At 34.9% G+C, this 16,751-nt stretch overlaps 1 protein-coding gene across 3 annotated transcripts in view; it reads right to left on the reverse strand.

Moving 5' to 3' along the window:
* LOC136031305 (protein nervous wreck-like) overlaps window positions 1-16,751 on the reverse strand; it is a 121,987-nt gene that overhangs the window by 31,864 nt on the left and 73,372 nt on the right. For all 3 annotated transcript variants that reach the window (XM_065710759.1, XM_065710761.1, XM_065710760.1), the window contains exons 10-12: window positions 15,124-15,175; window positions 11,670-11,776; window positions 8,138-8,264 (exon numbers count right to left, since the gene is read on the reverse strand). In XM_065710759.1, coding sequence (XP_065566831.1) covers window positions 8,138-8,264; window positions 11,670-11,776; window positions 15,124-15,175 — 286 coding nt within the window. The remainder of the gene's footprint in view (window positions 1-8,137; window positions 8,265-11,669; window positions 11,777-15,123; window positions 15,176-16,751) is intronic.

Genomic DNA, 16,751 nt, shown 5'->3' on the forward strand with positions numbered 1-16,751 from the left:
TTGGTTCAGTATTGTTTAAAGGTCCAATAACTATGCCTCTGGGAACAGCATGACCCTCCCCCACCCACACACACATTTTCTGGAGAAAGGACTGGAGGTACGAAATGTGCCCATTGTTTACATAAAGCGTTTATTCTTGGAATGTATACAGTATATACAGTAATATATATATATATATATATATATATATCTATATATATAAAAATAAGTTGTCTGTCTGTGGATCTGTGGATCAGGTGACGTCATGTTTCTGTGTCGGCTGACGTCATGAAATTAGTTGTCGTCATTTTTGCTTTGACGGTGACGTCATTCAAGATATTTAAGACATATGTTCACGTAGAAATCTATTAATGTTTAAGTTTACAATGACTGATGAACTTACAATGGCAAAAGCCGATGAGGATGCTCAAAGAGTCTATGCCAAAAAACTTGCTGCTGATAGAGAAAGTCAGAAAAGAAAGCGTACCGAGGAATCAAAAGAACAGCAAGGAAACAGGCTTGAGGCTAAAGAACACAAAACCGCGCAGTTAGATGAAGATCCACCTGGACAGCGAGAGTCAAAACATATCAAAACTGAAAATGATAGCGATGATGATTGGGTTTGGGATTTTGACTTGGATAAGGTCATCAATGCCTACCAGATTTTAGTTAAAAAAACAAAAGTTCGGCGATATGCATTTCATAGTGAAGCCAGTCAGTCGACGGCCAACCTACCATCTTCAAAGATACCACGATAGGAAGACTCTACACCGTTCACCCCAATCAACATGAATGCTTCTTTCTACGCCTGCTTTTGGTGAATGTACCCGGTCCGACATCCTTTGAGTATTTGAGAACTGTAAACGGTACTATACATGACACTTACCATAGTGCATGCCAAGCTCTGAATTTATTAAAGAAGTCGTGCATTGTTTCGCATCATTTTAACAACTTGCTCTCCATCAGCTCCTACAGAGTTATGGGAAAAATATAAGTCAAAAATGTCCGAAGATATACTCCATCGAAAACAGTTAGAGACGTCAGATATGACTTTTGATTTTACATCAGAAATTTATAACTACACTTTAGTTATTATAGAAGATTTGTGCGTACGTATGGCAAACAAACCTCTTCAGGATTTGGGAATGCCTTCACCTAACCGTATCGCTGCTGTTTCGACATGTGTAGAATTGGATCGTGAACAAAGTTACAGTACGAGTGATCTATTGTCGTATGTACAAAATAACATTTCCAAGTTAACGTCGGAACAAAAAGACATTTATGATACGATAATGCATTGTGTCGATAACAACGTTGGAGAAATTTTCTTTTTGGATGCACCAGGAGGTACTGGTAAAACGTTTGTGATAAAACTGATTCTGGCATCAATCTGATCAAAAAATGATATAGCGTTGGCAATTGCGTCGTCTTGAATAGCCGCAACATTGCTGCCTGGTGGAAGAACTGCTCATTCCGCTTTGAAATTGCCTCTCAATTTGCATTCTTCAGAAACTCCCACGTGCAATATTTCCAAATCATCTGGGATGGGTAAAGTATTGCAGCAATGCAAACTTATTATTTGGAATGAGTGCACAATGGCACACAAAAAATCGCTCGAGGCTCTGGATCAATGCTTGAAAGATTTGCGAGGGAATTTGAAACCCTTTGGCAGCACATTAATATTGCTTGCGGGAGATTTCAGGCAAACATTACCTATCAAACAGTTCGTGGTAACGAACTGTAGTAAGGAGCGACCCGGCTCAATAGTAACCAAAACTCTAAAAAATTGAATTTTGATATCAATAGCTACATCAAAAGAATCGCATTTTAATGCTGATTTTAAATATATGAGTTTCATCAAGTTTAGTCTTACCCATCAAAAGTTACGAGCCTGAGAAAATTTGCCTTATTTAGGAAAATAGGGGGAAACACCCCCTAAAAGTCGTAGGATCTTAACGAAAATGACACCATCAGATTTAGCGTCTCCGAGAACCCTATTGTAGAAGTTTCAAGCTCCTATCTACAAAAATGTGGAATTTTGTATTTTTTGCCAGAAGACAAATCACGGGTGCGTGTTTATTTTTTATTTTATTTTTTTTTTTCCCAGGGGTCATCGTATCGACCAAGTGGTCCTAGAATGTCGCAAGAGGGCTCATTCTAACGGAAATGAAAAGTTCTAGTGCCCTTTTTAAGTGACCAAAAAAATTGGAGGGCATCTAGGCCCCCTCCCACACTCATTTTTTTTCCTAAAGTCAACGGATCAAAATTTTGAGATAGCCATTTTGTTCAACATAGTCAAAAATCATAAAAACTATGTCTTTGGGATGACTTACTCCCCCACAGTCCCTGGGGGAGGGGCTACAAGTTACAAAATTTGACCAGTGCTTACATATAGTAATGGTTATTGGGAAGTGTGTAGGCGTTTTCAGTAGGATTTTTTGGTTGGGGGGAGGGGTTGAGAATAGGGGGATAGGCTGGGGGAGCTTTCCATCGAGGAATTTGTCATGGTAGAAGAAAATTTCCATGAAGGGAGCGCAGGATTTACTAGCATTATTAAAAAAAAACAATGAAAAAAGAAATATGAAAACGTTTTTTTTCAGCTGGAAGTAAAGAGCAGCATTAAAACTTAAAACGAACGGAAATTATTACCCATATGAGGAGCTCACCTCCTCCTAATACCCCGATCTTTACGCTAAAGTATTTTTAGTAATTTCAACTATTTATTTTACGGCTTTGGTGATTCAGGGGTCATTCTTAATGAATTGGGACAAAATCTAAGCTTTAGTGTAAAGAGCGAGGTACTGACGAGGGGGCGAACCCCCTCATATATGTAATAAAAACATGAGAATACAAAACTACTTTACGTAAGCTAATTTATAAGTTACGTATATCTTTTACTAAAAAAAAGATTCGTAAAAAATTAAAAGTTCTAGTTGCCTTTATCTTAATTAACCAAAAAATCGAAGGGCAATTAGGCTTCCTCCCCCGCTCTTTTTTCTCCAAATCATTCAATCAAAATTATGAGAAAGTCATTTAGCAAAAAAGTATCTAATATTAAACACATTGATAAATTAAATCTTGCGAAAATTTATAATAGCCTAGTTGTACCTCATCTGCTTTCTCTTTGTCCGGTTTGGCAGTTTTTTAGTGAACCTCAGAAACTATATGTTCGTAGAGTATATTTTCGTTATGCTAAATTATTCCTCTGCGGAGAGCCAAAATCAAAACATGCATTGATTGAAAAACGTTCAGAAATTAAATAAAAAAAAACAAGTTTTTTTAACTGAAAGTAAGGAGCAAAATTAAAACTTAAAACGAACAGAAATTACTTCGTATATGAAAGGGGCTGCTTCCTCAACAACATCCCGCTCTTTACGCTAAAGTTTTTTACTGTTTTAAAAAGAAGAGTTGAGAGAAAGAGTCAAACTTTAGCGTCAAGAGCGGGATGTTGTTGAGGAAGCAGCCCCTTTCATATACGAAGTAATTTCTGTTCGTTTTAAGTTTTAATTTTGCTCCTTACTTTCAGTTAAAAAAACTTGTTTTTTTTTATTTAATAATACCTAGATCAACTCCTGCAGACGAAATGAATGCTTGCCTGAAAAATTCTAATTTATGGGCACAAGTAAAAATATTAAAATTAACTACAAATATGCGTGTCCGATTGCAAAACGATGACTCTGGTCAAACATTTTCAGATCAATTGCTGGCAATTGGAAACGGAAAGCTCCCAGTAGACTCAATTTCAGGACGTATACAACTACCTGCTGATTTCTGTAATTTAGTGACGTCCAAAAATGAATTGATTGAAAAAGTATTTCCGGATATTCTAAAAAATTATAAAAATAATAAATGGCTAAGTGAAAGAGCGATTCTCGCACCCAAAAATATAGACATCCACGAAATCAACAATATTGTTTTGACCAAGATTCTAGACCAGGCAGTCCTTTACAAGTCAGTCGACACAGTTTTGGAACCAAATGAAGCGGTTAATTATCCATCTGAATTTTTAAATTCCATAGATCTTTCAGGGTTTCCACCACACGTGCTACAACTAAAAATAGGCGTACCAATAATACTTTTAAGAAATATCAACCCACCAAAGCTTTGCAATGGCACGCGACTTGCCGTAAAAAAAAAAAAATGGAAAACCTAATAGAGGCCACAATCTTGACAGGACCTTTTGAGGGTGAGGCTGTTCTTATTCCTCGCATTCCCATGATTCCAACGGATCTGCCTTTTCAATTTAAAAGATTGCAATTCCCAATTCGATTAGCATTTACAATCACCATTAACAAAGCTCAAGGTCAATCATTAGAAAAATGTGGTATAGCTCTTAATACTGATTGTTTTTCTCATGGACAATTGTACGTTGCATGTTCGAGGGTCGGTAAACCTGACAATCTATTTATATGCAGCGACAATTGGCCAGCGAAGAATGTTGTATATTCTTAAGTTTTACGCAGTTAATTTGTATTGTATCTATCTATCTATCTATCTATATAAAAACGAGTTGTGTGTATGCATGTTTGTTTGTTCGTAAAAAGAGCGTTTGCATATGACGTCATTATTAGTACATACGGCTTTGTATATGCACAGACAATGGGAAAGTCAAGAATGTTGTATATTCGCAATTTTTACGTAGTTTAACTCCTGCAGACGAAATGAATGCTTGCCTGAAAAATTCTAATTTATGGGCACACGTAAAAATATTAAAATTAACTACAAATATGCGTGTCTGATTGCAAAACGATGACTCTGGTCAAACATTTTCAGATCAATTGCTGGCAATTGGAAACGGAAAGCTCCCAGTAGTGGGAAAGCCAAGAATGTTGTATATTCGCAATTTTTACGTAGTTTGAAACACATATATAAATCTATCTATATTCACAGGTGGGACACAGGGACACAACTACAATGGCACGTAACTAATATGGCGCGTAACGACTTACGCGCGCGGGGGGGCTTGGGGGGGCGCGAAGCGCCCCACCAACTAGGTGTTGGGGTGGCGCGAAGCGCCACCCCAACAGCTAGTATATATATATATATATATATATATATATATATATATATATATATATATATATATATATTTATATATATACCTTTTTTAGGATGGATTTTCTGCATGGGATCTTCTACGGGGAGAATCTCCTCTAAGAAGGGAAGCACTGTGAGCAAACTTTCTAGGGAAAATTTTACGCGGAGAAACTTAGCCAGAAATCTTATATGAAATTCTTGTTATTTGCCTTACTTTCTCTTTGGCGACTCAATTTTAATTTTCAGTGGCGTAGAAATTGTTTGGAAGATATTTACACTGTGAGAAGGTTTTTGTGGAAGAAATTCTCCATGGGTGAGTCTTCTGCAAGAGGAACTTTCCATTGAGAGTGGGGGATTTCCAGGAAAAGTTTTTGAGGAGGTAGATCTTCTGAATTGATTTGAAAAACGATCAAGAATTAAATAAAAAGTAAGTCTTGTTTGAATGAAAGTAGTCTAATGAGACCCGAAAGTAGTCTAACCCGCAATATTTGAAAAATAATCAGAAATCAAACCAAAAGTTTTTTTTTTAACTGAAAGTAAGGAGCAACATTAAAACTTAAAACGGACAGAAATTATTCCATATATAAGGGGGTCTGCGCACTCCTGAACGTCTCGCTCTTTACTCTAAAGTTAACACTTATTTCTCCCAAATATTAAAGAACGATTCCTGAAAAGGAATAAAGTACTATAAAACTTTAGCGTGAAGAGTCAGGTATTGAAGAGGGATTAACCCCCCTCATACAGGCCTTACGGATTAATTTTTGTTCATTTGAAGTATTAATGTTGATCCTTACTTTCAGCTGAAAAGAAATTTCGTTATTTATTTAGTTTTAAAACAAAACTGTCAAATGAGGAAGAATCGCCTTTTAAAGCTGATTCAAGAGTGATAACTATTATTTCGATTAATCTTAATGATATAAGCTTATTGCGAAAAATAAATTATGGAAATTTCGAAAAACAGCCCGAAAACCAAAAACAAAAAGATATTAGATCAAAATTATTGCTGTAGGCCAACCACTAGAATCTCCATACCCAAAAATCCCAAATAGAAGAAATTATAGTCTACCATCTTGAGCAATATGAAAAATCCCTTTTCGCACAGGAAGCAGTGAGGTGTCTCCTTTTTTTTATTCTTCTGGTTTATTTAGTCACCGCAAGGAGGGTGCTTGAATATCGTAAATCGTAGAGAAGTGTTTAATGATTCATTAAAAAAAATGCTATATATAGTGCCTTGGGTAAATATTCAATCAAAATATTGAAATAAAATGCAATTTTTGACCGAACTTCATATACAAGCTGATGAAACACCCGTAACTTTGGCAAGATTGGCTTCAAATAGAATGAAAATATGGTTTTTAATAGGAAAAATGCTTATATCACGCACAGGAAAAAGCCTTTAGCTTTTTTTTTAGCTGGGTCTGGTAAAGAACAAACCCCCAGGAATCAAGCGACAGTTTCTCAAATATGACATGGTACTCAAGAGAAGCAAGCTTTCAAAAGATATGTGTCTTTCATCAATTGTACATGAAAATACAGTTTTTGTCAAAAATTGTATTTTTTTATAATGTTATGTTTTCAATGTTTACAACAGTCAGTGTTTATAGCAATTTCTTTTCAAGTGGGCCCTTAAACGTTTCTCTATGATGTTTCTTCGCCCCACTAGTGATGATTAAAATAAGTCAAGAAAACAAAAAAGAAGACACATCACTAGTTCCCATACAAATTAAATAAAAAAAAATTCAACTGAAAGTAAGAAGCAAGATTAAAACGAACAGAAATTATTATGCACACGAGGGGGTTTACCCCCTCGTCAATACCTCACTCTTTACGCTAAAGTTCGAATTTTGTTCTGATTCCTTAAGAATAATGCCTGAATCACAAAGGTCGTTTAATTAGAATGAATAGCTCTTTTGAAAGTACTAAAAATACTTTAGCGTAAAGAGCGAGGTATTGAAGAGGGGTTGACGCTTGTCCCGGCTGGCGTCAATTTGTTCCTCTATATTTTCTAGTGCATAAGGTTCTAGAATTTTGCGTATATTTTGAAGTTTCATTGATAAAGTGAAAACTAGGGCTTAGGCATTAGAAAATAATTCTCTATTCAGTTTAGAATTGAATAAAACTTTTACACAGACCCCTTTAGTTGTGCCTGACGCAATAAATACATCGATTCGTTGTTTCTTTCTTTTACGTATTATGACGGCAAAGGGATAAATATTTAACCTATCCTATGCATCCCCTTAGTATAGCTGCTTAGGAATAACTTAACCCTATTTTTATATGAAAACTGATTTTTGAATAAGAAGTAAATTTGGCTGGTGCAGCCGACAGTTACATTAAAATGACCATTAAAAGCACCAACCTTTGGTGAACTAGGTCTTAGGCTTAAAAGAGTAACCGAGGAGTCGATTCACCTCTTTTGTAATAAAATGAATCAGCATTCAAAATTCCGAATTAATACAAAAAAAATTGCTTTTAGATACGATAAATTTCAATTGCAGACTGTTAATAGTGGAAATATTCAGCAAAATTACATGGGAACTTTAGGATTAAAACCTACCACCGCCACTAAGAATGTAGCGTCTGTCTACTTCATTAAAGATCAAAAAAGTTCAGATAAAATCAGGCAGCTTACGTAATTAGTCTTCAGTGTCAAAGGAGTGAAGTCGAGGTTCTTCTGTGGGTGATTATTAATCAACATTTTTAAAAGACTCATTTGAAGCTAAAATTCAGCCTGTAAAAAGTAGAGCTAGGTTAATTTTGGAAAATTTTTAGCACGCTAGGCACCCCAAAAATTGGGGTGAGGGTAAATTTTGACGTTTTTCAATTTTTCGATCGGAATACAAAAAAGACATATTTTAGTGAAAATACTATAAGCTAAAGTGTTTTTCCTAATCTAAGCGGTGATTAGGAAATTTAGGGGGCAAATAGACTAGCAATATATTATTTGTGATCGAATCCAGTTTTCTTCATATTTTAAAGTACTTGAAGAGGCAAGTATACAGCCTTTTAGGGTAGGTCAAAATGGAATTAAATCGCGGCCGAACTGTAGATTTTTCTTTCGACACTATTGCCAGATTCATATTCGATATCTAGAAAGTGACTAAGATAAGAAGAGACTCACCCTGCACCTCTTCTTCATCCGAATCCTTGTATTCAAATGCTGGATTATCTGCTACAGTGCTTCCAGCTCGAGATCTGCTATCCAGGTCACTTTCAAACGGATCACTATGTTCACTCTCTGTGTTGTCCTATTAGAATATTAAATAAGATATTTTTTATCAATTCATTATGAAAATTCTCCTGTATAAGCAATCATTATAGTTACTGTCAATATTACCTAGATGCTCAACGGTATGTCAAATTTACAATACAAAAACAAATTAATCTTGAGGCTCATGCTGAAAATTCAAGGAAGTTGATAAATTACCAAGGTTTGGAACATACATATCTACCTCCGAAGGAAATAGTATTAAATGTAATCCTCTCAAAGCTTCAATGGAAGATAAGTGTTCAAAGAAAGTAAAAGTTGTCAAGAAAGAGACAATACATTAACAATACTATTTAAGGCCTTCCATTATTAACGACATAAGGTTGTTGATACTTCTTAAATAATTTCTTTAATTCTATCCTCATTCTTTAAACTTATATCTAAGATAATAAAGGTTAAACTTTCGTGCAGTTTCAAGAACTGAAATTCGTTATTCCTCAAATATCTTAAATATCCTAGTAAAACAAGAGATATAGTTAAAAAATATTTCTATTTTGCGCCAAGTTAAATCTCTAGTAGTTCCACACCATTCAAAGTCTGTTATCATGCGAGATCACATTAATGATTCTTATTAAAGTTATAGGTTCAAAATAAATTTTATACATTTCTAAGAATTCGGATGTGGTAAATATAAAGGTCTTTATTGTAAATTACATCAATTTGACAAATATCTTCCTTATTTTTTTTCTTTCTTATGCAGAGCAGTGTGCGCAAACAAGAAACTTAAAATCAAAGACTTCGTTCCCGAGCTATTTAGGCAAATGTGAGAACAAGATACAGCAAAAAATAATATTGTAAAAAACATATTAAATCAGTTGATAAAACGTTCTCAGTTTGAGTGGATAGGTTTTGTAACTAACAATTCCTGTAAATTCCGATAAACATGACACTCAATGTCTTTGAATTATGTTGGTATTTAATTTTTCTGTTGTTTTGTGAGTATTCAGTTTTACATTTTATCTCCATTTATGAGTATATCTCTTTATTCGCTTCTTTGGGTAAAAGGATCAAGTTTGATTTCATCATCAAATACTAATAAAAGGTGAGAAAAGGGCCCATATTACCACAAAAGCTTTAACCTAGGGCCTCCAGCTATCAATGGTCCTTGTTAAAAATATTTTCAATCTTTTAAAACAGTAAAATTACCTGTTGTATTGATGGATAATGCTTTGTTATAAAAACAGTAGTTTTACATAGCTAAAATAAAAAATGGTCCTTGGTTTGAATATAAAGAAAAGAAAAATGGATGACAGGGATGGAAATAACACAGCTATAGAAATCATACTTTAGGTAACATACTGAACTTATACTAAATGATATGATAATAGAATCATATGATAAATATTATACGATAAACATATAATTACTATGATAAATATAATAAATAATATAATTATACTAAATAAATATGATACTAAAATCATACTTAGCAAAATCACAAAAAACACAATAAATTGCAAAGACAATGCTGGATTTCCCCTGCTTTGTTTATAATAGGAACAAACCGTGATCAAAGTTGATAATTTCAAAAGAAAAAGTACATCAATAAATTTTGATTTCTTTTTTCTTTTGAAATTATCAGTTTTGATCACGATTTGATTAATTGCTTCTTTTTTTAAATATTATCGTATTTCGTATGGATTAGGCTCGGACCAAGGAAAAGACTGTTGAAGTCGAGCTGAGATGAGACTCGTATGTGAAGGGAAAGGAGGGGAATTTTTCCATAATCTTGCCAGTTGCACATAATCTGACGAAAGAGCTGGCCAGGGCCCATTCAAGCAGGAAGGAAGTAAGATCTAGTATCCTCGAAGTGTAGAATTCAAGTTCGTAAGCAGAATTCAACCTCTGCAGATAATTTTGCTCTGTGTTGTGATGCACCACAACTGTGATTCATGGGCCACAGCTGCTGTAGCACTTTTTGAGGTGTTGGTACCATAAGTAATTTTGAAGTCAGTCAAAAATTTCTGACGATTAGTCTGATTAGTCAGTCTTTGAATTTAATGCACAAGTTTCATTAAAATAACTTCTTTGGAACATCTGTTTTCTCTTTTTAGAAAATAATAAATATTTTGTTTTACCAATAACTTTTGGGTAACTTAAAACCTAGCTGTATTTGAATATTTGAAATTTTCATAAAAAATTATTCTTTTGAGTAAATTTCTAGCTGACAACATAATTTAGCTAGAATAAAAGTGAATTCATCATTAGATGCCTTTTTTATGTTCTTCCATAATTCGTTTTCAATTGGTGCTAAGGAAAATAATAATTGCCATTCATGAATCAGCTACAAATGACATTTATTTTTCAATAGACAGTTATTTTTAGAAACATGTTTTCTTTGGTTACCAACGAATGTTTCACCTTTTGGGGTCCCATTAAAAGCTCGATTTCCCCCAGAAGCAATTATCGAATTATGAAAGAGGATAAAAAAGACACTGAGTGATGTATTCACTTTCATCTTAGCTAAATTATGTTTTCATCTACAAATTTGCCTTCTTTTGAAGTCCATTTTGTATCAAACACCAAGAAAATTGTTTTAGTTTCTCTTAACAAGAGCTGCTGTGTACTTAGACTAGCGCCAGCGGGGTAACTGTTTTGAGACTAGAATTTCTAATCGATTGCACACGCAGCTGTTTTGTGACTATGGCCTTGAAGTAGAGTGGGGGCCCGCCCACGAGGCAATTCAGATGAGACTGGTTTCCAATCAGCCTGAAACCGGTCCCGTATGAGCATCCAGCTTTGATCACAGTTGCGTTGCAGAGTGTTGTCCCACACATTTTTGGGAGCTACCGCGTTGATATTATCCAATTATTTTGGCTCTCAACATGTCGGACCAGGAATTAAACGTGAAATTCGTAGGAGAAGGGGAGAAGCATGAAGAGCTGTACAACTATAAACTTCCAGCGTACTCATGGAAAGACGTCTTTTGCTGCTAAGAACAGACGAGACTTTGCATTCTTATCCAAGTAAGGATGGACCCAGTACTCCCTCTGAACCCTAGAAAACCCAAGGTACTAATAGTAATCAACTAAGTCTTCCTCGTCAGAACTCGTCCAGTTACAACATAGTTTGGTTGTAAACTGGTCGTAAACCAGCTACAGATGAAACTAGTTTCCAACCGTTGTCTTGAAACAGTTGCTCCGTGTGCGCCGGGCCTTAGTGTTTATTTCCGTGATTAGCTTTACTTTTATCCTGGGGGACCCTCATTCAAAAGCTTTGTTTAAATGCCAGGTAAGGCGGAAAAACCTGGTCGTGCTGCAAATACAAATAACTGCAACATCTGTATTTTAGTTTAAACCATATCCAGTCTAAAGTTTTCGTTCAAAACTTTTCAAAAGTGTCACTTATTTCTTCAATTAAACTATAAAGTAAAATTGGTACTTACGCTAAATTTAGCAGGTGAGCCCTGACTCAAAGAAAGCTGACTATTCGTTCTTGGCATGTCAAGCGACTCCTTTGTATCGTACTTTTCAAAGAACTCCTCTACATTAACTATAAAAGTGTAATTGAAATATGAATTTGTTTCAATTTATATTAATAGAAAAATTACTTTCTACTTTTAATGATGCACTAGGGAGACTATACTACAGGAGAGGTAGGCGGGGGGGGGGAGGTTGGTCACAGAATTTGTTCTAAAGACCAGTAGTTCTTGGTTTGTCGAAACTTACCTTGTGTCTTATTTTTCGAAGAACTGTTTTATTATTTATTTATTTACTCGTATTTATTAACTTATATTCATTCTAAAATTACGTGGATCCTTGGATAGGGGTTGAAAGTTTGTGTTGCGCCATTGATTAATCAAATTTTTTTCCAATAATTTTAATAATTGCTGATGAATTATTGGTCACTAGCTAAATTCAATAATATTGGCATACAATTTACAGATTTTGGTCGACTGAAAAAAAAAGAAGAAAAAAAAGCACAAAACTGCACATATTTTAATCGAATAGAGGTTAGAACTTTATGTCTAAGAAGGCTATTATGACAAGGCATCCATTTTTTTCCTCATTTGAGCATAGTTTTCATAAATTCAGGAAATTAATTACTAGTTTGTGACACATTGATCGTACATATCCTATCATAAAACTAGTTATCAAACATGACTATTGTATAATTAATACCCCGTACTCCAATGCCTCTTCCTTGAGTCGTGTTTTTGGTACCCAGATCGTGCCTGCCAAATTCTATTTCCGCTAATCTTAGCTAATTTAATCTTTAATAAAGCCGCTTGCTAATTCCGCTATCCTTGGAAATCTAAAATATATAAAATGCACTGGCATGATAGCACCTCCCTGTATACAATTAGCTATTCGTGCTCCTTGGAAAGTGTATGAAATATAGATAACTTTTCGGTCCTGATTTAAATTTAATACTTTTATTAAATTTGGCTTTATTATTACTACACATTTTTTTTATTTTAGATTTTTGTTCCTTAGGGTAGGAGAGGGAGAAATAGTAAATCAGGGAAGATTTGCTACAAGTCATCTTCCGAGTATATTACTTACTAATTTTCTTTCAAAAATATTTTTTCATCGAATAATAATCCTGCATATAGAGCTAAACTGGTATGGTTTATTCTCCCCAGCTGTTAAAACCTAGATTCTTGTAGTTATCCAGACCTCCGACTCCTAGCCATTAGAAGATATACCTATAAGGGCAGGGACTTCAGTAGGAGGGAGAGACTGGAGAAAAAAAAGTAAAATTTAATGCAATAAGGATTTTGTATGAATGCCCTTTTTGTGCTGGGGTATGCGAGCAGCCCGTTGGCCAATTTTACAAATTCATCAATAATATTGGAAAAGTCTCAACTTTTTTTTTTACCTCAATTAACTAAAAATTAGCTTTTAAGTGGTCAATCCGATCAAATTATGTTTCGCGAAAAATCATAATTTTGGCAATCTAACTGGAGCGAAAGGAAAATCTTGAAGTTTTCAAATTGGGTGGCAATACGTAATAAAATAGAATTATAAGGAAAAAAGAACCACTGAGGGGGAGGATGACGGAGTTAAGAGTGAGACTTTGAACAATTAGGTCGAAAAGGAGCGTGCGATGTTTATGTTACTTGGTGCATACGATGAGTTGTCACTAGTAGAAGTGATTGTATTAACAGATGAAGAACATTTATTTTTTATAATCTATGGTTTCAGTGTGGAAGCACTTTATGATTAGCTTTATACACTAACAAGATCATTCGCTAGGAGAAAGGACTAATACCAGAAATGAAAAAAAGCCAATTCCATCAAGCTTCGAACAACTTGTTTAAAGATCAGTGTGGCTAATCCTTATAACGTACACTTAAGAATAATATTTATATTGAAGTAAACCTCAAAGGACGAAAATATTATATTTACATTTTTCACAGCCGTATGACTGGAGCATTAGTCAAAATCCGCTATGAATATTCTGTTAGAATGTTCTTGAAAGTTGATTTTGTTGATTTAGCCAGATTAGCCTCTAAAATGTTTAATTTAACTATAGCTTCAACATATTTTCTTTTTGAACTAAACTTCTGAAATAAAAATCCGGGATATAGGCTATTACACAGTATAAAAGAACTGGGGACGTCTTAGGTGTTGTTGCTGTTTCCAAGTGTGATGTCAGATTTAACTTCAAAATGCTTCTCTGGTTACCACAATTATATCAAGAAAATTTAATTCTCTAGTTAATGGAAAATCTTCATTGAAAAATTAAGAAATTACCAAGAGAAACTCGTTTTTCAAGTAGAAATGAGGTTAATCTATAAAATAGACAGTAGCCATCAGCTCGAACACTTTCACTACTGTAGAGTCTAAAATGAAATTAATGCTTCTAGAGACAATTGTTTTGATATTGGTTTGGAGCAAACATTTCTGTTTTAAAAGATGTAAATAAATTCTATCTTCAGTATTTCTATCCAAAAAATAAATATTTTTTTTATTGAAGCTACCAAATAAGCAGCTCATTTCGTAGTAATTCGGAAGAGCATCAAATAATTAAGGATCGCATGCCGTGGAGCCTAGTCATTGACGTATACAGGAGGAAAAGGAAGGGGGAGCATTAGGGGTCTAGCCCTTCCCGAAATCTATGTCGTTCAGGACTGTGACCTGGAATGCCTAGCTAGGGACGCCAGTAAGGGGACAGGGGAGACTGGTGAGAGGGAGGTTCAGTGTTTAGGCCCACCCTGAAATCCTTTATTTCCTGAATTTTTGGGCACTTCTCGTTCAGACAATCAAATGGATACGGTAAGAATATATGGTGTTTGCATAGACAGTACAGGTGAACCAAGTAATACCAATTCACTGAAAGTATAGAATATTGTAAGAGATCAAACCGTCGTTATTCGCCCTATAACTTTTCAAAATGAAGTAAGGAGCCAGTGTCCAAAGATTGGGAGGGGGCTTTCACAACGTCGAAAGCGTACAATGATCGGAAAATTGAATTTTGAGGAAACGGAAATAATATTTTCACTTCTCAGCAATTTCTCTTTCCTGAGAGATTTCCCTGTGTAGGTTCACGTTAGAAGCGGGCAGTAGCTTAATTAAAATTACAAAGTGGAAAAGAGATGAAGGTGTCTCAAAGTAGTCGCATGTGGAACAGTCATTAATTTTTACGAGCAACGAGATATCAAACAATAATTAAATTTGATCCCAACCAACGACATGTTAAAAACTAGACTCGCACGTTTTCATAAATGCGAAGCTCTGGGGAACATCTCCATGACTGGTCTAACGCGAAATAGCTCTGATTCTTTTTTAAGGGAAGCAAATTTCATCGTTAATTGTTAGCATAATGTGCATTATTCAGTATTCATTTTATAGTAGTCATAAGCAATTTTCACCAAACTAGCTCTAAGAACTTACCTCCACCTTCTCGAAGGCACTCTAGTCTTGCTTCTGCCTTAAGTTTAGATATCTAAAAAAAATATAAGAAAAGGTATCAAAACGTGTCAGGAAGTTTCCAATATCAAAATTACTATTGATCTATTCATTCAAGGCTAAGAAATTGTGTCGATTAGAAGGTGATGATAACAGCGCTGAACCACTAACAATAAAAAAGAAGCAGAGCATGCTTACTAGATTATTCCAGCGAAAGTGTAAAATTTTTTTGATAAATCAAGCTTAATGGTGAGCTACAAAACACAGCTACATGAGCAAAGTCTTTTGATTCCGGTCTAGGGTTGGCGTTCGCTCCAGTATATTGGGACGATCACTGTTAAGGACTATCTTACCCAGACATCCTAACAGACCCAATTCTGCCCTGGTTTTTTGAGATACTTTTATAAGCTTGGCTCAAGTAGTTAAGTAATACCACTACGGAAAATATTTTTCACCGGCGTTGCCCTAGTGGACTGAGGAAGGAATTCAACTGCTATCAGGGAATGGGGAATCAAATTTATAGTAGCAGTAAACCGCAAGATGAGAAAAAGGGTAAAAAAAATTGCTGAAAATGGTGATATCTTCCAAGAAATATGGGTGTATCAACTAATTCTACGAAACAAGTTCCGTGAACTCGGGCTTTAACTAATTAGCATTTATATTGAATAATTATTTCTAATCCTTTCAACACGTTCATCACAGAGTATTCCAACGAGGTCCCAGACAGATATGACAGTCCTAGTCCAAACATAGTATACGTCGTCAAACCTTAACTTAACTGTCGATGATCATCCCTATTTTGAACTGTTTTACTTTCATCATGGAAAGGCAGTGTTGTCTTCGAAGTTATCTAAAAACTTCATCATAGAACAGCTTCAATAAATAGCCAGAAAGAATGTGAGAACAGGCCAGACAACTCAAATTTGCCTGGGATGATTTTATACAGAAACGGACTAAAATATTTGGTGACTTTATTGAGAATGGCTGTAACAAAAGGAGGATATACAATGGGATGGAGGGTATTTATTGTGACCGGCTGAACATTGTAAAAAATTTGAATTAAAGGAAGTAAATACGTTTTAGCTATCCAGTTGTTTAATCATATGGCAGCCAGCTGTTAGTTCTAAAAATTGTCAATTTCTGAACTTCTCTATGTTTTTCCGTCTAAAGATATCGATACGTCAGTTGACCTTATCTTTTATTCAAAAAATAAAAAATCAGAGTGGGACAGGGTGCATCTGGAAGGTACATTCCATGCTAAAACCAGCAATTTTAGGCATGTCGTTCACATGTTGGAGAAAACATTAGCTGCTATCAATGCAATCGCACCTTTATGCCACCCCCTCCCCCGCCGTATCCAAAGGCTTTGGTTTCATCGGCAGCTCACCTTTTTCTATATTGGTTGGTATTTTATTGAAAAAATTGTATAAATGGTAGAAGGAAATTTCTACAAAATTTTTTATACCATTCTAGAGCCCCAAGTTTTGATGAACACATTTTTGAAAGAACATTGTAACTTATAAATTACAAAACAGCCAATACCAGTATCCATTTTGTACAATTTAGAGTGACAAATAAGACGGACGTAGCGCAACAGCTAAACTTCTGATATA

This window comes from Artemia franciscana, chromosome 9, assembly GCF_032884065.1.
Source record: "Artemia franciscana chromosome 9, ASM3288406v1, whole genome shotgun sequence".
Lineage (NCBI taxonomy): Eukaryota > Metazoa > Arthropoda > Branchiopoda > Anostraca > Artemiidae > Artemia > Artemia franciscana.